The 22,536-nt window shown below is 40.7% G+C and overlaps 1 protein-coding gene across 1 annotated transcript; it reads right to left on the bottom strand.

Annotated features, from left to right (window-relative positions):
* Positions 1-10,827: 10,827 nt before the first annotated feature.
* ccne1 (cyclin E1) lies at positions 10,828-22,446 on the bottom strand. Its single transcript, XM_050062926.1, is given in 13 exon segments — positions 10,828-11,818; positions 11,820-11,996; positions 14,225-14,382; positions 14,529-14,640; positions 16,770-16,904; positions 17,469-17,564; positions 17,757-17,903; positions 19,630-19,765; positions 20,459-20,625; positions 20,895-20,957; positions 21,282-21,369; positions 21,599-21,649; positions 22,201-22,446. Coding segments are annotated over 12 exon segments (1,482 nt in total). The 5' UTR covers positions 21,613-21,649; positions 22,201-22,446; the 3' UTR covers positions 10,828-11,629.
* Between the last annotated feature and the right edge of the window lie 90 nt (positions 22,447-22,536).

The following is a 22,536-nucleotide window of genomic DNA, read 5'->3' as shown; positions in this document are numbered from 1 at the left end:
GTCTCACTAACTAACTCTAACTCTGCTCACTTCTGTTTCTCTTCTTGTGCACCAAGCTGAACTGCCAATCAGGGTGATTTCATTCACTGATGGGCTACGCTGCGCCGACACCTATTCAACATGCTGAATCAGGCAAAAAAAAAAAAAGCCAACAAGGTGCGACAAGGGGCAACAGTGCAGGACACACCACATTCGAGCACCTAATTCTGAACCATTTGGAACATTTTGTCCAAAAATAAATTGAACTGGAAAACTTGGTTTGCAGCTGGAACTCTGGAATAGTAGGTTTGACCTGAAGAGCAAACTGTGATGCCATCAGTGGGTGTGTCATATTCATCAGATTGGAAAGAAAGGATGGAGTCTTGCACGTAATAGTCTTCTACGTCTTCTTATCATCAAGAGTTGGTCCATGCTTTTTTTTTTTTTTTTTAATAAAAACAAATATCTGTGACTAATAATGGCTCACGTGTAGTCAATGTGATCTGCCATCTTGCTACTACTGTTTACTTCTGTTGTGCATTGTGCAACACCCTCCATTGATGACACATCCTTGGTTACACCGGTTCTATTCAAAACTGGTGGAATCACAGCCTGATTCACTGGACAGCACCAAGAGTCCAAGAGTCTTAAATGAACCGGCTCAAGAACGAGAGCTAATTTGGTGATAAAGGAGTATGGGAGCATGTAATGGACATATTTTGATGATCAAGAAAATGATAATTTCAGTGTGCTAATGAGTGTGAATCCCTAAAAACTCAGAGGGGAACTGCACCAAGACAAAAGCAACTGCTGTAGCCTGCCACACATGAATAATAGGTCAGCTGTGATCGAACAGCTCCATCTCCATCCAGCGATGGCGAGCCGGCATATCTCTTCTTTTCCAGGAATCTCAATCAATAAGCAGTCACTAATGTGTTTGACTGAGTGAGATGCCTGAATCCATATTTAAATCATTGTTGCACACATCATCTCCCTCAAGTTAAATGTGATTAGGCACGACTGCATTCACATTTGAACGTAGTTGCTGTTAATTATTGACTTTCTTGTCACAAATTCATAATGATCACGAGCGTCTTGAACCCCGGTCTTCCACAATCACAACCCCTGAGCTCTCCCTGTACAGGCCTTCCACACGGCAAAGCACAGAGGGAGGTTGCCAGATACCACATAATAAAATGACACATTCCCTTACTGAGAAGCACCACCATGATGGCTTCAGGCGCTACCTTTGTCTCCATCACAGCGATGACGAAAATCAAGCATTGTAACGCAACACCCCTGATTTCATGCAATGTGGTGGATTATGGATATGAATTGAACGCTCAGCTCTTTTTTTTGTGTTCCAATTTCCAAATTAGGATTTTCTGCCTTCATAATGACACAAAGCATTCTCTTAGTCAAATCAATGGCAGCTATTTATATGAGCGGTAATCCCTCACCCAGCACTGAACTGCCAGAAAAGAGGGATGGCTTTTAAAGTAATGCTGCAAAACAAAAGGAGACACTAAATGAATGCAAATTGGCTTCTCTGTCTTTCTGAATGTCCATCTCTGAGAACACGGTTCAGCCGGCCAGGAAGAGGAAACAAAACAGCTGTTTAAGACAGCTCATTTGGTAAATAACCCATAACGCCATGTTCACTACCAGTTAAGCTTAGAATAAAATGTTCAAATAAGCACCCCTCCCCTCCAGTAGCAGCAGCAGCGGCTCATTCCTCTCTGTCTTACATTTCAACAGAACAGGGCATGAATGCCTGACAAGTAGGCTATCATCCAAGAGATCATTAAGCACAAGGGTTGAAGTGCCATCTTCAGTGCCATGGCAACAGGGTTGAGAGATGAGATAAAAACAATGCGAGGCAGGAGGCAGGAGGCGGGGCGGGCGCTCAACGATCGCCACTGATCGATGGATCTCTCTCTTTCTCTCCCTTTAGAGGCCAGGCACAGGAAGGGGAGGCTGGAACGGGGAGGGCAGCGAGAGAGAGAGAGAGAGAGAGAGAGAGAGAGAGAGAGAGAGAGAGAGAGAGAGGAGGGGGGGAAAGGCCAAGCAGCTTTAGGGCTTCATAGGTGCACTAACAGTGGGAACTGTCTCTCTTCAAAGCGCCGATCGTTTGCCTCACAAGGGTCTAATTGAACATGTCAAACAGTGCATTTGCATGGGAATGATTATTTTTACTTTGTAGCGACGCTGAGCCAGAGGCTTCACATCTGTACTGAAGAACAGCAACTCAGCACTCACACATGCAGAGCAGAGGATACAGTGTGGATGTGTGAACACTCCTCAAGTCACAGATTCCGTATCAAACCAATATGGCCGATTATTTTACAGCTGTTCCTAAAAACGGTTCATGACCTCACAAATCTGGGTGTATCAGACAGTCTTTTGTGTTGCAATCCAAACAGATCAGGCACACTGTACTGTAGGTTTGTGAAGCATAAGCACTTTTTTGTGAGTGTGTGCATGCATACAGTATCTATTTACCTCTTCTCTTCCTACATAACAGGCGTTTGGAGTATGATAGAGGTGAGCTGAGAGGAGCGAGTGTATTATCTTTTGCAGCTGTCAGCACTGTTTGCAGTTTTGTGCCGAAGCTCCACGGGGCTCCTACTAAATGCCATCAGGTTACGACTGTGGTTGTTTGCTTTTTTAATTATAGCAGGAATGCTTTTTGAAGCGTGCGATAAGCACTCCACGACTTCCCCCCCTTTACTCTGGGGCTGCGTACACACACAGCAGCGCCACCGTGCACCCACAGACACACACGTGCAGACGCACAAAACGTACACAAACCCAGTTTGGGTAGTTGTCTGTCTCACAACATGTGCTAATCAATCTGTTGAGAGCAATCTGTCAGGAAATCTTTAGCTTTAAACAACCCAGTGTGAATAGGGATGAGGCCCTTTCCATGGGGCAGGGCACTGCAGGGACTTAGCAATAGCTGTCTTTACGCATCCCGGAGTGTCAATAAGGATTAGGAGCGAGCTTTTATCTCTTCAAACACACAGACCAGTCACTCATTTAAATGGATGAACAATTCAGGTCTGCTCAATAAATAAAAAAAGAATATACTTCCATAAATACATTCAAATCCCAACTCCATTCAAATTCCAGCACCATATGCTTAATTTAAGATCTAATCTCCCTTTTTCTATTTCCACCAATTCACGGAAGGCAAATCTTTGTACACATAGTTGTTTAAGACCTCAAAGGATAAACACAGACTACCTATTGTTGATGGCAATGCACCTTTATCCTCAACTTAAGACCCACAGTTCCTTTGAGAGTGCTCCTGGCAGATGCCGTATGCAAAGCAGGTGCACTGAGGGAAACATGCCCGACAAAAGAGACATTATTGCATTTCACAACCTCCCCAAAAAGACGAGCGGAATATTAAAGGTGACACAACTGTATTTACACATCATTTCAATAGACCTAAAATAACCTCATTTCTATCTTGCTCTATCAAATAAAAGGAGGCAATAAAATCTGCCAAGGGAAGAACAAATAAAAGCAAATTTTGACATTTTGCTTTTTGACGCCTTCCATTTATAGGTCAGAGGAAACACCAGCCGACCTCTCATTGTTTTTAAATGCCATTTTGTAAGGCTGGGAAGCAGGAATTAATTAATGCGTGGGTAGCTGCCACTGTCAAGAGGCAGCACATTAAAATCAATGATTAATAAATTCAAAACACACAACAAACTCAGCTGGGAGATGAAAATAGTATTGTGTGCTCCATAGGAAGCAGCCCCAGTGCGGGTCCTCCCACTGAACGAGGCGTCCACTCAGATGGCTAATGGAAAGTAGCCGGTGCCAGCTGTGTGCCTGTGAATAAAATCACTTTAATTAAAGGAATTACAATGGAAAAGGAACCGGGGATGTGTGGAGTAGTATCGACAGGAAACGGCCTCTCATGTGTGACACACACACATATACACATTATGAAATCCCATAAAGACTTAAAAGAACAGAGTGCCTTTGTGCTCGCATTATTAAATAGGCCTAATCCACACATGCTCTATTGTACCATACAGCTCTAAGATTTACTCCAAATATGTCCCCCTCAGTCTAAATTGTAGGGGAAGATACAGATACTTTGGTAATGTCTGCGAGCGTGACACCCACTGAAGAACACAATTGTGTCTTGAACAAATAACAAATCCCTAAATACAATTTAATAAGGTATTTGTTTGCTTAAGCAAGGACAACAAAATTAATGACAGGCAAATACTAGATCCTGCTGCTTCGTCTGGGGGGAGATGGTAATAAGAGTGGTTTTATTTAACCTTTTATCAAGCATGACATGAGAATGGAGCACTTTGCCAAGGATTTTTTAGAAGTTCTGGGTTTGCCACAGACCAACTTCCAGATGCAATTCCAGAGTGGCTTTTGGGTAAACATTACTGGAAAAGCAAAACGTTTGGCGCCATTGGCACCCCAGACACAATGTCATTCAGTATGTGTTTGCATGTCTTTTCTTGCAAAGACAGGGTCAGTGCAACACTTTTTATGTCCCTCCACATGTATTGAATCAACATAATGTGAATGTAATCACTTAATCTGAATTCACCTGAATGTCGGAACATTTGTTTTATATTATTGTCTCACCTTTCCAACACCAGATGCTCCTAAACAGATCTTGACATTATATATAACAAAGATGTAAATCGGTTTCCTCCATCCAACTTCTAACAGTGTAAAACATGTTTGTAGAATGCAAATATCAGAAAAATATTGGTGTTTAACAGCTGTAGTTTACAGAGTATCCCATATCGCTCAGCTACTTTCAGTTCTGAGAGTAGCTGAGCGATATGGGATACTCTACATATTAAAAACTTTATCAAACATGTACTTGTCTTGGATAATGTATAAGATAGATGGGGTTATGAAAGGTTTTACAAACTGATTGTTTTCGGGAGTTCATAAACATGTGCCTGTTTCAGACCCCTGTGAGATCAGATGGAAGGCCAGCATGGTGGGCTTGTGGGAAAGGCTGCTAGGTTTTCCAAGCAATAGGCCAGCTGGAAAATATTTTATTGGGATTTTTCTATTAGAGGTGAATGGGCATGTGAAATATTTGATTTATTACATGAATGTGAATTTTAGCAAAATTACCTCAAAAAACAAATGTGGATTAGTTCAAATACCAGATCGGGGCTAATGTAATCAGGGGGAATCTAGCAGGTTACTGTGATTTAAGAAAGATCATAAATGTGAAAGATATATGGACTATAATTTGAAATTCTACTTTGAGACTCTGTTCACAGATTGAAAGCAATACAAAGGTGTGGATGAGGATGAAATCTGCGAATACTGTCAACTGAACATGGTGGAAAATAGATATTTTTTTTTTTAAAAAGATATATATATATATATATATATACATATATATATATAATTCCCTGCTGTCCTTTATATCATGACTTGTGACAAGCATTGTCGCAAAAAAAGTCCATGTTCCAGATTTCGATTTGATCATAATTGAGGATGGAACTTTAACTGAAAACCATGCTATGACATGGTTACATGGTACATTGAGAGGAGAATTACTTATGATAGGTAAAACCCTCATGGAATACAGACTATTGATATATGATCTGAATCACATACAGGGTCTTAACNGAGGATGGAACTTTAACTGAAAACCATGCTATGACATGGTTACATGGTACATTGAGAGGAGAAATTACTTATGATAGGTAAAACCCTCATGGAATACAGACTATTGATATATGATCTGAATCACATACAGGGTCTTAACCGACATGAACTGATGAATAAATGTTGATTTTTTTTTTTTTTTGGTTGGTTGGTTTGTTTCAGTTGGGTTTTGTTAAATTATTATGTTTATCGTTGTGTGTATATGTATGTATATATGTTTATTTAATTTCAATTGTTGGCAATCTCCTGGGACATTAAAAGTAGGCTGTTCATATTTATATGAGGTCACTGTATTATTCTGTTAGATATTACTGGGTTTACATTCATATACATGTGAAGGATGGGTCAGACAAATAGCCAGACATGAAAATAATAAAATAAAATTGAATGAAATAAATAATAAGAACAATAACAATAATAATTAATTCATTCATTTATTCATTCATCAATCTACAAAAATTTCTCATTGGCAAATATTTTTTATTATTTCAGATCATTTTGTACTCAAAGGACACAGCTGTGAAGCTTGAATATCTGTTCCATTTAAAGCTGCTGTAAATCCGCCTTTTTCATATAATCAGTGTTTCACTTAATGTTGTTCATATTATACTTTTATTTTTCTTAAGAATTCAAAACTTTAAAGACTCTGTAGTACACAAAAGCGTGCAGACACTTTGACTTACTTCAACAGGAAAAGCACACGTGTTGCTGATAACCTCATAATCTACTTTATTTTGATTTAGGTGTGCCAGTTTCAGTCCAAAACAAAAAAAAAGGTTCTCAAGTGAATGCATCACCCCTCCATACATTGGCATAGCTAACTGTGACATTTAATGGAATGGAAACCATCATCAGTGTCATTAGTTACACATCTGCTTTTCTTGCTGACAAGTTGAAATATCTGCTGTGAAACAAGTTTGTATCCATACTCATTCAGAACAAGGGACCTCAGAAACCAAAGGCAACACATGACACATAACTTCCCTTCTTCAGAGAGACATTATTGTCAGTTTTGATGTACTACACCTTTTTAGATGCTTCCAAATGTAAAGCTATGTATTTTCACACAGTCACATTTCACACTTCAGGGATGTATTTGTGTGTGTTTGGCATAGCCACCTAATAGCAGCATAATTAATACACAAAAAGAAAAGCTCTAAATAAAAACTTTATATGTGTCTTTACTGCCAAACTCTCTCCTGCTCAGGATTTCCAAAACTGTTTTGCCAAGCCATGAAACATTGATGTAGTTTCTGAATTTTGAATCTTAGCTAACTGACAAATAAGAAAAAAAAGGCATTTAAACTTGGTGGAGTCTTGGAGCATATTCACATTACTCACATGATTTGTAATCTCTTTTTCAGATTTTGTGCTCAACTTGGAAACACACACTTTATGCGGGGGAAAATCTTGTAGAGAGGGAATTAACTGATGACAGAAACAAGCCTGTTAAATAAAATCAACCAACACAACTCATCTTGTGCAAAACGGCCTCAATCCAATGCAATTAAATGCATCAGTTCTGCAAAACAATGCCTTCATGAAATTTCAGTCTATTTCTGTTAAGTTTGTCAAAGCAATGTTTAGTTAATGGTGTGTTAAAAACATTAATTTTTCTCTCGAATCCTTTTCTTTCTGTGTGTGAGGGGAGAGCATGAGGCTCCTGTGGGGGAATCAGTGGCTCAGCAAGTGGACCTGCACTTAATTAGAGTAGCCACAAGAGGGAGGCAGACACACACTTAAAACAGCCTGACAGACAGACCAACATGTACATCAAGAGTCCCTGAGCATTTCAACACAGACATGTTTCTCACAGTCTAAGGGTACTTCAGGGTTTCTGGAGGCCCCTGAACAATCACTGGCCCTTCACCAACTCAAAGTGATCAACTGGAAATCATATAAGATTTTCATACAGTGTGTGCTGCTGCCATGTTTGTGTTTACCATACACCACAAGATAAACTGATCCCTTTGAGTTTTTGAAAAACAGCAGTCATAGCCCTTGATATAGTCAATATCTCACTCGGCTGTTGTGAATTAGCGTAAGTCAATAAAATATTTAAGAGTAAGAGAAGAGAAACTAAGTCAGCTGGAGACATCAAAGTGTCTGCTAATATACACTGTAGCATCTTGTTTACATGGGACGGTGGCGAGGCCCTGAGGGAGGTCTGGCCTGGTTCTAACTCTGCTCAGCTAGAGCAAACAACACCAGTGGCAGCGTCAACATACAAAGAAGAAACTAACCACTGGAGACAAACAAGTCGAGATCTATGCTGGTGGTTAACAAGAACCTCAGTGTGGCTGCTGGTCCAGTTTCTGTGTGGCTATTGACCGTCTCCAGTGTTTGATTGTAGAGCTGGTTCTTGTGTGGCAGTTGTCAAAGATCAAAGGGGTGTTTCATTAAGATGGCTCAGAAAAGCAGGGATAATTGTGAAAAGCCTGGCTTAAAATAGCCTAAAACACTGAACCATAATGGCCAAACTAATGATTGTAACTATCATGACAAAGGAGCCACGATCAGTTCAGTGTTATAATTCTACAGTGAATGCTTACAGGGAGGCAAGCAGAGTTCCAGGTTAAAGGGACAGTTCATAGTTTTTGTTCAGACAAAAATACATACAAATATTTTTACTCTTAGCTAAAATGCTATGTATTAGTCTGGATTGTTTTGGTGTGCGTTGCAGAATGTTGGAGATATCAGCCGTAGAGATGTCTGCCTCCTCTCCAATGTAATAAAAACTAGATGGCACTCTACTGGTGGGGCTCAAAGCACCAAAAAACACATTTGAAGAACTCAACAGCAATGTCTCTTTGCAGAAATCATGACCTGGTTACTCAAGATAATCCACAGACCTTGTTGTGAGCAGTTTTTGTGTAGGAACTATTTCCTTTCTACCCAACTGCACCTGTCAATTGTATCACCATGCAGAAAGAGACATGCATTTAACTGCTAGCTCACCTAGCACCACTGAGCTAACTATGATACAGCTCAGCAGAGGAGGACGGCATTAATGTTTACATCTCAAGCTGTCATGAGCGCAAGCCTCTCGTCCATGAGTAGATGTACACTTCCTTCCACGTGGTGATACAGTTAGTGGGTGTAGCTCAGTAAAAAGAAAATACTTCCTACATGAAATTGCTCACAACAAGGTCTGTGGATTATCTTGAGTAACCGGGTCATGGTTTCTGGAAAGTGACATTGCTGTTGAGTTCTTCATTTTTTTATCTGGCGCTTTAAGCTCCACTAGCAGAGTGTCATCTTCCATTATATTGAAGAGAAGGCAGACATCTCTACAGCTGATATCTCCGACAATCTGCAACTCACGCCAAAATAATCTAGACTAATAAACAGCACTACAGGTAAGAGGAAAAAATATGGTATATATTATATTATCTATTTATTTTTGAGATAATGGGTACCATGACGATGGTTATTACGTTTCTATCAAACTCGTCTTTGTACTCATCATTTATATACCTGGTCCTGATTTGCTGAAGTGTGATTTACACTACTGATATTGCAGCTAACACAGAACTGATTAATCCATTGGTATTTATCAAAAATAATATTCAGTCAACTTTAATTTGATCTGGCAACGAGAGTGATTTCCACGTATCCGACCTAGATGCTATTCTTGACTATAACTTCTTGCTCTGCTGTATCATGTTTAAAATTTAAGAGCTGAGCAATGTGCAGCTGTCATGCTAGAAATAAATGGCAGGCACTGAAAGGGCATTGAGTGGTAAAATAAATGTATTCTCTCATGACAATACATGATTAACAAGTTTCTGCCAACATTCCTCTCCTGCATTATTTGCACCAAATGACCCTTTTTATTGGACAAGCACAGAGCCAGAGGAAGGAAACCTGGGTTAACAAAGAAAGTTGCTAACCACCATCGTGGTTTCCCCATTATCTCGGTTCTGGGCTTTAGGCTTTGCCGAGCTAGCTACGAAAAAGAAAGCCTGGCTCTGTCCAGCTTGCCTCGTGGTACAACCCCCCTGCTTTCTGGCACAGGTCCGTTTTGTGAAATGTTGTGATTCCTATTTTACTCATGTTTTTACCCAATGTCGTGTTTGCACCTCAGGGCTACTGTACCAAGGACTTTATGAGGTCCAAATACAGTAATTCTGGGTTGCAACACATAGGATTTACCTTGTTGCTGAAGTACATCAAGATGTTTAGATGCTCTGTTGCCAATCTGCAGACTAATTTCATGACTTGAGAGCAGGGCCTCTTCCACAGAGCCCGCCATGTTTCTGCAGTATCCCAGAACAGACAGACCCAACACTGGTCTCCAGAGGGCCTTCAGCGTTTTTTACAGTAAAGTGGCAATTTGAATTTGGTTGTGTGAATGCACCGGTTGGAACCTGAAGCCCGCCTTAGGTTTTTCCTATATGCTTGGAAAGGGAGGGTGAGAGGAGCAGTACTCAGTTGGTTGCAATCTGCAACCTTATCACTATCATGCCCCTAAATGGCCAATGCTCACAAAAATGAAGACTTGAGAAATTAGTTGGCTCTCTACACTGCTTTCTAAAGACTTGACATGATACAGGTCTCAAGTTTTGGCAAAATCCCTGTTGCGACAGGCAGGCTTTACACAGCCACACAACTTAAATATATGGACCTGACCTTGTATCTTTTATCAACTCATCATAAACTTCAAAAATAAGACTAGCCCCTGCCTTTGCTGCTCTCTCCTAACTGACCTCTGGAGCTCGCTGAATTAGTTTCTCTTACAGTTTACATCCATGTCGGTGAAAACATGGATGATTTACACACCTTCCCCCTGGCAGCACAGAAGATCTACACAATTAGCAGTTTCAAGGTGGACCACCTTGACTTTAAGACATCTGAAGAGGTTTAAAGACCTGCAGACACCCTGCTTGAGACTTGATCTTTTTTTGTTTCTGATATCTGATCTGGTCAATGAATAATGATACTTAAGTGATGCTATATTTGCACATTTCTCTTTCTTGGCGAGAACAGAAGGCGCTCAGACTGACAGCATCACACTGACATCTAGTGGAATAAAGCCTGTGTGCATGTGATTTTTTTTTTTTTTCTTGCAGGAGTGAGGGAAAAGTCTAACAGTTTCGTGAAAAAATCTGTCACAGTGGTTTTGTGCACTACAATGTCAAAAAGGCTTATAACTGAAAACCCATACACAACAAAGGAGTGTTTAATTAAAAGGAGGAAATATGTAGCAGCATTTTATTTAAAAAAGTCAAATATAATCTTACATTTTGGTGGTGGGGAAACAAACCGTAGGTTGGGATAAAAATGCAAGTTAAATACAATCAATATTTTAGCTTCTGAAGCCTGGCTGGTTCATGAGTCCATTTAGGTAGCCAAGCTACTGGTCCCTAAGCAAAACATGGCCATGTTTTGTCCACTAAAATGACAAGAGTAGAACCAAAAAACAAGAGCAACACACTATTTCACACACAGACACACACTCTTCCCCCTCCGTCATGCAAAGCCCACTTTTATAGCAGCAGAGAGCCAAATATGACCCTAGGAATAGTTTTTGGGCAAATGAGGCCACTTATAGATTAAAAACAGCAATCACCCTCCCCCCCCAAACACAGACACACTAACACACAGTCTCGCACACACACATACACACACATGCTAAATCAAGTAGAGACTCCATAAAATGTCCATTCAATTTGGCCTCTGCATAGAAAAAAAAAATGGCAACCACAAAATGTAGGTGTGGCTGGTAATTAATGCAAGCATTTGGGTGCACTCCTCGTCAAAAAAAAAAAATCCTCTTCAGTCGTCCCATCCCTAACAGCCCTTCGCGATGCGTTTTCATCTCAACTGGAGGGTTAAACAGGTCAGATTCCTGTGCAGATAGGGCCGTCCAAAGTGTTTGCTCACTGCGTGTCAGCGTTTCCCCGATTTCAAAGTCACTGTGTGCACCCAATACATAGACATTTAAAAAGCACCTGGATCCAAGTAATCAGTGATATAGCCATCCATATTTCCCCACTGAAAATTCATCCATCAGTCCGAACATGTGTGCTGGTACTACAGTGGCGTCGCTGTTCAGAATCAACACATCAGAATTGCTTTTCTTCCCCTTACAGCTTAAAGTCGAATTGGGATTTGCTGTTGTCTTGTCAGCTTCAGCGATTGCTTCACTACTTTGGAAGGTGTCGTTGTGGTGATGAAGTCTGAATCCTGGGCCTGACTTTCAGCGCTGTGGTATCCACTCGGTTCAACTCTTCGGTTTTCTCACTGCTCTGGGGTGGAGTCAGGACACCTGGAGGTACAGGACAGGTGCCGTGACGCTCCAACTCCACATCCTGGTAGGAGCAGGCCTTGTCCTGTACACAGCAGAAATACACAGGTTAACTCTGCTGTCACTAGAGAGCAGTGGCAGTGATTTCAATGTGCTTCTAAAATCTGACTTTGAGACGTGCCTATCAGAGCATTATTGGTAACATCACAAGTGAAAGCCAATCAGGTCTATTATGCAAACTGTGCCAGCGTACTGTGGAATTTGAAACCTTCAGTGTAGAGAACAAGCCCATAGGAACCGAGCTGGGCTTTGAAGCCAATTTGAAAAAGTGGTCAAACTGTGGAATTGCAACATCTCGGTCCGTCACGTAATGCCAAGGGGCCCAAAAACACTTTCTCATGGACTTGCATTGTGAAAGAAACGTCTGTATATGAGTGGAATTTTTTTATTTTACATGTATTAACTTCCTTGCGAACACTAAATAAGTATTTCACTACTGGAAAGATGGTCTTTTCATAAAACCAGGCTGTCTATGCAGTAGAGAAACACAAATACTTTTGAAACTGGTGTTATATGACCACAGAAAACAGAAAAAGGACTGTGGCATTCGCTTTGCTCTAGATGTAGAAAACCTACAACTACCAGAATACACAATGCTGCACCTGACCAATCAACACTTATGCTGGCGGGTCAAGTAATGCACACTTGTCCATTTTGACACAGGAAACAAAATGGCGGTCGGTTGATTTAGCTGTGATATGATCACTTATTAGCACTGCTTGATTTTATTGTTTGGTCTCTGTTTCTTTTATTGTAAAAACAGAAGCTGAAAAAAACTGTTTGGTGCCCACTCCCTTTTCACATATTCTCGTATTACAGCTCAACAGTCCACTAATACGTTTCTGCCAACGTTTTAGGTATGGAATAGGCAATACTGTAACAGGATTCTCATTTATTTTTGATCAGCACTGCTTAGTTTAGCATTTGATCAGAGTATGAAATAGAGCAAGGGCGAGAGTGTCTCTTTCTCGACCCTCCTCTATACTCTTTATGTCTGTGTTGGAGGGCATATGAAAATGTGGAAGAGCAATCTGTTTTTTTAGGACACTTGACCAGAGCAAGCAAAGAGGAGGAGCAGGAAGAAGGACCAGCAGGTAAGATAGTGGGAAGCTGACCATAGTTAATATACACACACTACCCACACTGTCATGATTCATATAAGATCTATTTAAGGAGACACATTGCCGATATTTAACCAGTTTTGTATCATAATGACCTAAATGTTGCAAAATTCACTAATAACTGAATCCAGAGTTATTTTCCTGCTCTTCTTCATGTGAGCGAGCCCGAGACTGAGCGGTTGGAGGGAGGGGTTAAAGAAAACACCTGTGTGCTTGCTTTTATGGATACAGGAGATACGGGTTATTTTGAACCTGGAATTATAACTTCATGCACCACTTTTATAAGAATAAACAGGGTTCTGCCTCCAACACTGTGTCCAGTTCTCTTCATACATCCAGAGAAACATTTGAGTGAAACAGTTTCTGCTCATCAGTTAAACTCATATTTGCATGACGTGGAATTTCCAGTACAAAAGGAATAGATCTGTGTTTGAGGCTTTTTAATAGCTTTATTTAAAAATGAATTAAAGACCTACCTTTTAATGTGGAGTAACATTACAGTCTTGATTTTTAAGTTTTAACCACTGGCTTTTACCTTATTTTATCCCTCCTGTTTGGTTTTATTCTATTTTATCTATTTACTTTCTTTTTATTCTAAAGAGTTTAATCTTTTTTTTTGTTTGTTCTGGTTTGCTTTTTTTAAAGTCTTATTGTTGTAATTTTCTAGTCTTACAAAACTTTGTGTGTAGTTGTTTGTTTTATCCTTTTTATTGGGTATGTGTCATCCCAGTTTTGCCATGTGGAGCACTTTAGGCTACATGTTTGTATGAAAGGTGCCATGTAAAAAATGTTGAGTAGCTTATTCAACATTTTTTGTAGAAAATATTTCAGTTAAGTATTTTTTACAAAAGTTATGAGGTAAGCTTAAACTTTTTTTTTTCCATATAGTGTCCTCCATTATCACTAAAAATGATGTAGTAATATGCACGCATCCTCAGCTTAAATAGTGGATGAAAGAATTTCAGATGTGTTCCATTTGTAGGTTATAGCTACCAGGCATTTAAGCTCACTTCCTCAGTTTAAAATTAAAATAAAAACTTGCAGTGATTCACAAATAGCTGTGTTGATGGGCAGCAGATTTTGCTACATTTTAAAACTGAAAAACATCATATATTACAATACTTTCACTTACCAGCCATGTCATGTAAGGGACATGCGTCTGGATGTTGTGCATGTCATCTGCAGGGATTCCTGGGAATGTTTTCATAGACGACCCACCAACCTCTCGCAGAGCCATGGCGAATGGCACCATCCACCTCACGCACTCTTCTAACTCCACCCTCTTCAGAGCTGCATGGACAGAAAGAAGTGATAAGTCAGGGCAACACAACCAGGGTAACAACAGCAGGAAAAAACAAACATTAAAAAAAATACTGGTATGTTTTAATAAAACTTTTGCTTAAGGAGTAAATCTTTTATTTTGTTTATTCTTTTACCCGAGACGTTTTCCACCACCTCCAGAGAGGAAAAGTGAAACAGGGCTGAAGCAGCAAGGACGCCATTGGAAAACTCAAGGCAACGCACATCGAGCATACACAGGTCCAACAACTAGGAGGAGGGGGAAAAAAAAAAGACAAAGATGAAAAAAACTGAACAGAAAAGCAAACCTCAAAAGGCATACTGCAAATACTCCTACTATATCATGACAGAATCAGCTGTGGAAAGGATGTAAATACTGCGTGTACTACATTTCTGAATAAAGAGAACTGTTTATGCTCCTCATACCTACACTGCAGTGCTGGTGACTGTAGGGCAGCAACAAGTAGAACGACCAGGTCTTAGTAGCAGCACAGCATTTTGTGGTGTTCCCTGAACTTGACCAAGTAAAAGCTTATCTGGTGGTAATGCAAAATCCACAGATCGTGTAAAGTGATTTATGTATGTGTATGCCATCTCAGAAGGTCGGTGAGGCCTTTAAAACCAAATTATGAGAACGATTAGGACCCAATACTGGCTTCCTCTGAATTAAGTCCTCACTCAAAGGCTGTTTAGGAGACTATATTTCACCCTTAAGTTTCACTTTGTCACTTCCTTGGACAAAGTGAGCCCATATTTTATTTGCGCTGGCAGATGCATCTGGTCCTCATCCCATTCAGACAGATTTCCAGCCGACCTGCCCAGGTCAGGCCAATCACAACCGTTAATCTGATGTAGGGCATGTTTGAGACTGTAACTGACAACTTGCGAAGCCTTTACTCTTTACACAAAATATGCAATGACATCCCTGGGGACACTACTGAGGCATTTTAGAAAACAACCCAGATGGCTGCAGCTGGTATGGAACTTTATGTTGTACTACTTTGAAATTCTGATGGCAAAAAACAGCAACACTGCTTACAGACATATTGATGCTACACCATCACAGCTCATCTCTGCATGCTGTAGCCATTTCCAGGTTAAAATGAACTGCGAGGTTCCAAACTAACTTGCATTTGCGATTTTGGTCTAGTGATGTCAGGCTAGCTCTGCTCCACTTCGCAGTTTATAGATACTAGAGCTGAATTTTTACAAAAACATTTAGCCATCTGTAGGTTTTTAATGCAGCATGTTTTTCTTGATTTCAATTGATCAAAACTTGTTCCTCATCAATAAAAAAAACATTTATATCTATCATTATTTACAACCACTCATATTGAGCTGGACATGTAAAACGGACACCCGTCTGTGGTGGGAAAAAAAAGATCTCACTGAAAGCAGGTAGGGGAGGTTCAGCATTTGCAAGTGAATGTACCTGGAGACTAGCCTGGTGAAACCATCCTAATCTCACAAGCTCATATTCGATTTCGCTCCGCAGATCAGTCTGGCCATGCAATCATAAAGGCGCATTCTGGCGTCGGTTAAAGCTTACCGGGCCAATCACAACCGTTCATCAGAATAGGAGGGACAAGGAGCGGAGTGAATGTATTTCGTAAACAACCAACATGGCTACTGATTTTGAAACTGCCATGGTAAATGTGTTGAACAAACTGGAATGTACATTTTCTTTAAAAGCAGAGCAAACGGCTGCACTGAAAGCTTTTATTGAAAAAAAGGATGTGTTTGTCGTCCCTCCTACAGGGTTTGGTAAAAGTTTAATTTACCAACTGGCTCCATTGATCGGGAAAAAGATGGGACTCAGTGAAAACCCAGTGGCTACTGTTGTTTCTCCGCTAGTTGCTCTCATGGAGGAGCAGGTCAGGGAAGCGACTAAGCTGGGAATCACAGCCATGCAACTCGGAGTCCACAGTGAGGAGGAAATCTGCAAAGATGGCAACACTCTTTCCCAGACATTATGACAGCTCATCTCCGCTGCAGCTTGCTGGTCTGTTTACAGTGGCGTTGTGCTAGCCTACATCACACGTTTCGTTTACTCTGATTGGTTTTCCGTCTTTCCAACTGCGTGAAGGGGCATTTTGAGTGACAGCCGTTGATACCTCCCCTCTGGAGTAGAGGAAATGTACACTCTGTGTCCAGACCCATTTGGGTCTGGCAATGCCAGGCTACCTGGAGACATGCATGTGGTGCCAAACGCATACTCGTGTCACTCTTGACAACAACTAACAAGACATGTTTTTTCACAATCAACAGAACTGTGCGTACCTACTGAAAGCCTTGTAGTTCTGTTTTTGTTATGTATTACTGAAGGACCACATGGATACTTTAGCTCGTCATTAGAGCAACACACACACACACCATACCTCTGCAATCTGTGTGAAGGTAGTTTGTGGGTATCTGGGGATGAGCAGCTCGTCCGTCTCTTTCAGGTAGGCCACCTGCATGTAAACATTGAGCCAGGAGATGGGAGTCTGTGGGCTGAGACTCCACTTTAGCTCCTGTGGTAGAAAAGAGAGAAAGATCAAGTAACCTGCAGTGCTGAAGTAAAACCATAACTAACAGCAACTTGACTACTTGCAACTTAAATGTAAATAAAATTAAAGATTTTGTTTAGCTGACAACCAAACAACTATCTTTTGAACAGACAGACATTTCTAAAATAATAATACAAGAATAGAACAAGAACACATGCTGTCAGCCATTAGTGATTTGGGTAACTTAAACCAAATCACTAATGGCCGACAGCATGTGTTCTAGTGATTTGGGTAACTTAAACCAGATTTATACTTCTGTGTTGAATCAATGCTATATTTACAGCTTGGGCTCCGAGTAGCTGTCTACCATATGCTACAGCCTACACCGCAGCCTGACGTGCACCTCCCCAGAAATATAACTCCATGCTGCAGCAATGAGGACCTCCTGTTTATTTTTGTAAATTGAAAACCATTTCTTTCAGTGGAAAAAAAGCTTTAGTTTACTTTTATTTCACAGATAAGAAACAATAAATTGTGAGGTTCATACTAATGCGTCATGGATCAATGAGTAATGTGAGTGTTCTTTACCTTCATAATAATGATTTCCATACTGAGAATTTCATCTTCAGTGCAGGCTTCATCTGTAACATAGGCAAACTGGTGGACCTTGGGAGGATACATCTCCTGGGGGATGCAAAAACACAGGAGACAAGAATTGTTCGACCAATCATACTAACAAACATTGTAAATGCTGTAGAGGAAAGGTGGTAATGTAGCTTAGATAATGTACCTAGGCAAGCCCATAAGAAAGATCTACAGGCTACCAGGTATTTTTGATCAACCCACTTTTCTTCTAAACAGTCCAACCCTTCTTACCTCTACTTTGGCAGCAATGAAGAGACAGGTAATGCCTATGAGCTGCAGTGTTGATTTGAAGACGTTTCTCTGTGTGGCCATGAAACGATCAAAGTAGTCCTGAGCGAGGTGGTATGACTCTCTGTGCAGCTTGTACACCTCACTTACCTAAAACATGCACACAAACACAACATGGCAAAGCACTGTTACTATTAATTGAAACAGAGACATTTGTATCTTTGCTGATTAATGTCTATCCTATTTTATATTCCTTTATTTTTTTTTAAAAAATGTACAATTGAAGGATTTTTAACAATAAAACTTCACAGAACTCATTGCAAGTGACAAAGAAGGATGTGTTTGCACGTGATTTTCAAGCAGAGCTGGATACAAAACAAACTGAACTATTATGATGTTAGAGCACACATGTAACACTTAACACTTTGTTGCATCAGTAACTTGTCCCCTTGTCTCTGTCTCTCTGCTGCACCAGTACTCACAGAGTGCATCACAGAGCCTGTTCTCTTTTGAAACAGACCTCAGATTTGTCTAATGAGGTCCCACATTACTTCCATGCAGCCCTTATCGCCCTTATTTTAGCAATTTATGCTTTGATATTAAGAGGAACCAAAATCAAAGGCTAAAACAGATAGGGTCTTTATTGAATGTGATTAGGCCAATCAGATTGGTTGATCTCTTTCAGACACAGGAGACCTCATAAGTCACTGCAGCTCATTATTTACCTTCATTACAGTGATGGTCAGAACTCAAGAGTGTTTTTTTCACTGCCACACAAGACACTGTTGAGGATTTTTTAACTGTTTGTGCCAATGGATGTTTACTGATAATTACTCACAAAACATATGTCTTTTCTCAATAACCAGTTTCCAATTAGGAGATTACGAGAGGCTGTTGCCAATGTGTTGCGCCGTAGCTCCCAACTGCATCAGTACATTAAAATAAGAGTTAGTTCTAAAGTCATGAAATCTAAGATGATGTTCTCTAAGGCTGTCTACAGCTGCCGTTAACAAAATCCATGAGAGACAATTTAGTTATGATGCACAAGTCAGTAGATGACTATAAATGCAGCCTTTACTTTTATCCCCACAAATAAAACTGAAATGATCAAAATGAAAGGCATTATACATTTTGTTAAATGTCATGTTGACAAGGAGAGAGGCGTTCAAGTGGTCTCTGAAGCTGGGCACACACTGTACCATTTAAGCCCGTTTCTGACCCAAATTTTGAGCTGCACAGCTCATTTTGAAGTCGGACCGGTTTTCAGCTTAGTCAGGCATCATTTGCCGTGTAATGTACATTGGGAGAGGAGGAGCAATTAACTGCTCCCAACCGGCTCCCAGACATTCAGATGAATTTCGGTCAGCCGTTGTCAGACTCTTAAGCAGAGCCACGAGTCGATTCCCAAAGATCAGTGTCCTTTCTCACTGTGCCTACGTTAAGTGGCAAACACAGCGTCTGAAAGTGTCATGGTGACAAGATATGTCATGCAGACGCAAAATATAGAGGCCAGCTTTGGCAACAGCATACATGCCTCTTTGACGTTTCCCTCTCCTCCTATCACAACCGGTATGACCGAGTGAAACATTGTCAATAATGCATTACTGTGAATCGTACTGGTGTAACGTTACAAACCTCTGCTAGCAAACAAACTTCTACTTGCCTCAGAGCTTTTCAAACAAATCTTGACAATGGTTAATAGTGAGAGTCGCCCACGAGGGCGAATGGGCCATTTATTTGCTATGTTACTATTACTACTATTTTTCGTGAGCTTTGGCTTCTCATTGCAGCCACTTTACTCATACAGTAGGAGCTGGAATTAAACAACATCTTTAAAAATTGTACAGCATATGCCCAGGTTAAGACTACTACAGACCTCCATTAGCCAGTCCAGTAGAATTGCCCTCATCTTGGGCTGCAGATGAGGATGTTTATCCATCACACGGACATCTCTGGTGTAGGTCTTGTCCTTCTCCAACATGTTGTTCCATACCACATCCTTACTGGCCCAGCTGATAACAAAACAAATGGGACGCAATAGTTTAAAAAAAAAAAAAAGATTGAACTCTTCACTGTCCACAACATCAACATCAACAGAATGTACGCAGTGAACTCCTTACAATCCAATTCCTGCAGGGCTGTATTTTAGCCCCGGTTACAGGGGTAGTGATTTAAGGTGAAGCAGAATGTCTATTAGCTATAACCAAAGAAAAAGCAAAACTATGACAGAGAGCACACAAGCTAAACCTATACAACAGGCCCAGGCCTTGCCACACACAGATGGGCTACATATTAAACTTAGATACAAGTGATAAAATGGGTGGCTGCATAACAGAGCCTCAGCTGAGATAAACCAAGCTCAAACTCTAGGCCCTTATCTCTTTCACTGATTTTAAACTTAGAATACAGGATGTGGTCACTGATAGTTGCAGCGGCTTAACTGAACTAACAAATTCTGGACTAAATATTGCTGCATTGTTAATGCACCATTTCATGTCATGTGTTTGGCGTATCTATTGACGCCATTTTTAAGACATACTTAATTGATCCCCAGAGGGGAAATTCAAGTATTGTATTTGATGTGGTTATCCTGTTTGTGTTTGTTGCTACTATTTGACCCTGTCTTGGTTAGGTCTCACTTGCAAAAGAGGTTTTAATCTCAATGTGAATTTCTATTTAAATAAAGGTTTAACACCAGTACTCACCACAGGGCAGGGAGTGGGGCACAGCGCACGGGGGTTACAAATACGTTGTTAAAGTTGTAGTGGGGGAAACCTGCGTTTATCAGGGCAACTGGTGGGTCCACTTCCTGATCAGGTGTGGGGATCCACCTCTGTGGACTTGTGTAACCAGCATCAGGACTCCAGCCCACCTTCACAGAAAGAGGGAACAGAGAGATGACAAATCTGATGTAAGTTCATAATATGGACACATGTTGTGGTCGGGCTGACTCCCCCAGTAAGTGGCCTGCAAACATTAAAGCCTGAAAAGGGACTATAGACAGACCTCCTAGCCAGAGATCCAGTGAAGTGCTAGTCATAGCAGAATTATCAATAGATCAGCCTATATGGATTGATGTGTAGTCAAATTGGGGTATGGCACATGTTTTAACATTGAATGAGGAAAGATAACCAAGCTTACCTCACATTCCCGCTGCTTCTTCTTTGTCATCTCTGCTACCTCCTCATCCAGGTCTTGTAAAAACTGAGGATGGGAAAATAAATTATGTTGTGTGTGATTCAGTTCAAAAACTGCACAGAGCTGGTTAGATCAAATCAATTCCCACAGCACATGAAAAGGTGGCAACTGAATCCTGTTCTGCTCTGTAAGCACCAATAAAATCATAGTCACATACACTACACTATCAGCTGCATCAATCAGTAATACTTCACTGAAGCACAGGACATTGTTACTTGTGAACACTGTTAAACGTGACACCAGTTTTATATTTTGGTTATTCAGTTAGGCCCTATAACCCAGCCACAGGTGAAGTTTCAGGCTGGTCTGCAAGCCTTTCGGACTACTCACAATGGCAACATCTGCCTTCCTCTTTCTCGGTCGTACTGTAGTTTCTTCGGGCGCCTCGGGAGCAACAGACTTCGGTTCTGTCTCTTCCCTAAAACAACACAGAAACAGAAAGGTACCAACTGTAAGTCACCAAAGTCAGCACAAAACAGTTTAACAAGCTTGGCGTTACAAGTTAATGTGACCAAAATAAGGTCGTATAGCAACAAGCTAACTAGCCGGATGGCTAAAGCTCCATCAACTCAACTTTTCTTTCTGTCGTCACACACTTTGATTGACGCGCTTAAAAGAGCCAGGAATGAAATAAACATGAGACTCACCGTTTTCCTCGCATTATACTCAGAGGGGTGTGTGTCAGCTTTGGAGTAAACCTGTGAATAAGAAATGTTTTAAGTTGTTTTTGGGGTTTAAACAGAACACATTCACACACTCCCAACCCCCACTCTCAACTCCCTCCTTCTGACAAAGCCCAGCTCAACCAGGCGCGGCGAAATGGACACGGTACGCAATGTTAAAGTCGCCAAAGAGTATCACATAATGCTCGTATATCCATGAAACTAACCGTTAACTAACATCAGACACTATATTAGCTGACTCGGGTTGTTGTTTGGCGTATATTTGAGGGGAAGCTGGTTATTTTCCCTCCCTAACTTCGGATATCTTTCTCGCCACATAATGGCCGAACTACAGGCACAGCTGAGACGCCTATTTTCTCAATTCACCATTTATCAGTAACAGCAACAACACCTAACACACAACTACAACAGACGACATCTAAGTATGAGCATCCATACAAATCTTCAATTCATTATCCAACTTGTCGCGGGTTAGTTAGCATTCAGTCAGCTTAGCTACGAAAGTTGCATCCGAAACTAGCTTAACTAACTCCATGCAACGGTAATGTTTTGTTTGGTCCACTCACCTCAAGATTCAGCCCTTGAAGTTCACTCTTATCCGCAGCTAGAAAATAAATATGAATAACTTGTGATTTCACCGCCTGTTTTCAGAGCATGCTCTGTGTGTGTGTGTGTGCGTATCCAGGCCGGGCTAGTTCCTCTGAGCTGGCGCCTTGTAGGGAACAGATGACTTGAAGCATCAACGTCAGAGAGGAGTGGATTTAACTTGGCGCTAAACCCCCTCCTTCACCGCCTCCTTTTAGTCTAATTTAATCACAAATCACCACAGTTTCTAATTTATATTGTTAACAGACAACCTATTTTTGATACGATTGATTTATATTGTGCTAAAGAAAATGAAA

This window comes from Epinephelus moara, chromosome 1, assembly GCF_006386435.1.
Source record: "Epinephelus moara isolate mb chromosome 1, YSFRI_EMoa_1.0, whole genome shotgun sequence".
Classification (NCBI taxonomy): Eukaryota; Metazoa; Chordata; class Actinopteri; order Perciformes; family Serranidae; genus Epinephelus; species Epinephelus moara.
Note: the sequence above shows the minus strand (reverse complement) of the source record. Positions and strands in the feature narration are given on the sequence as shown.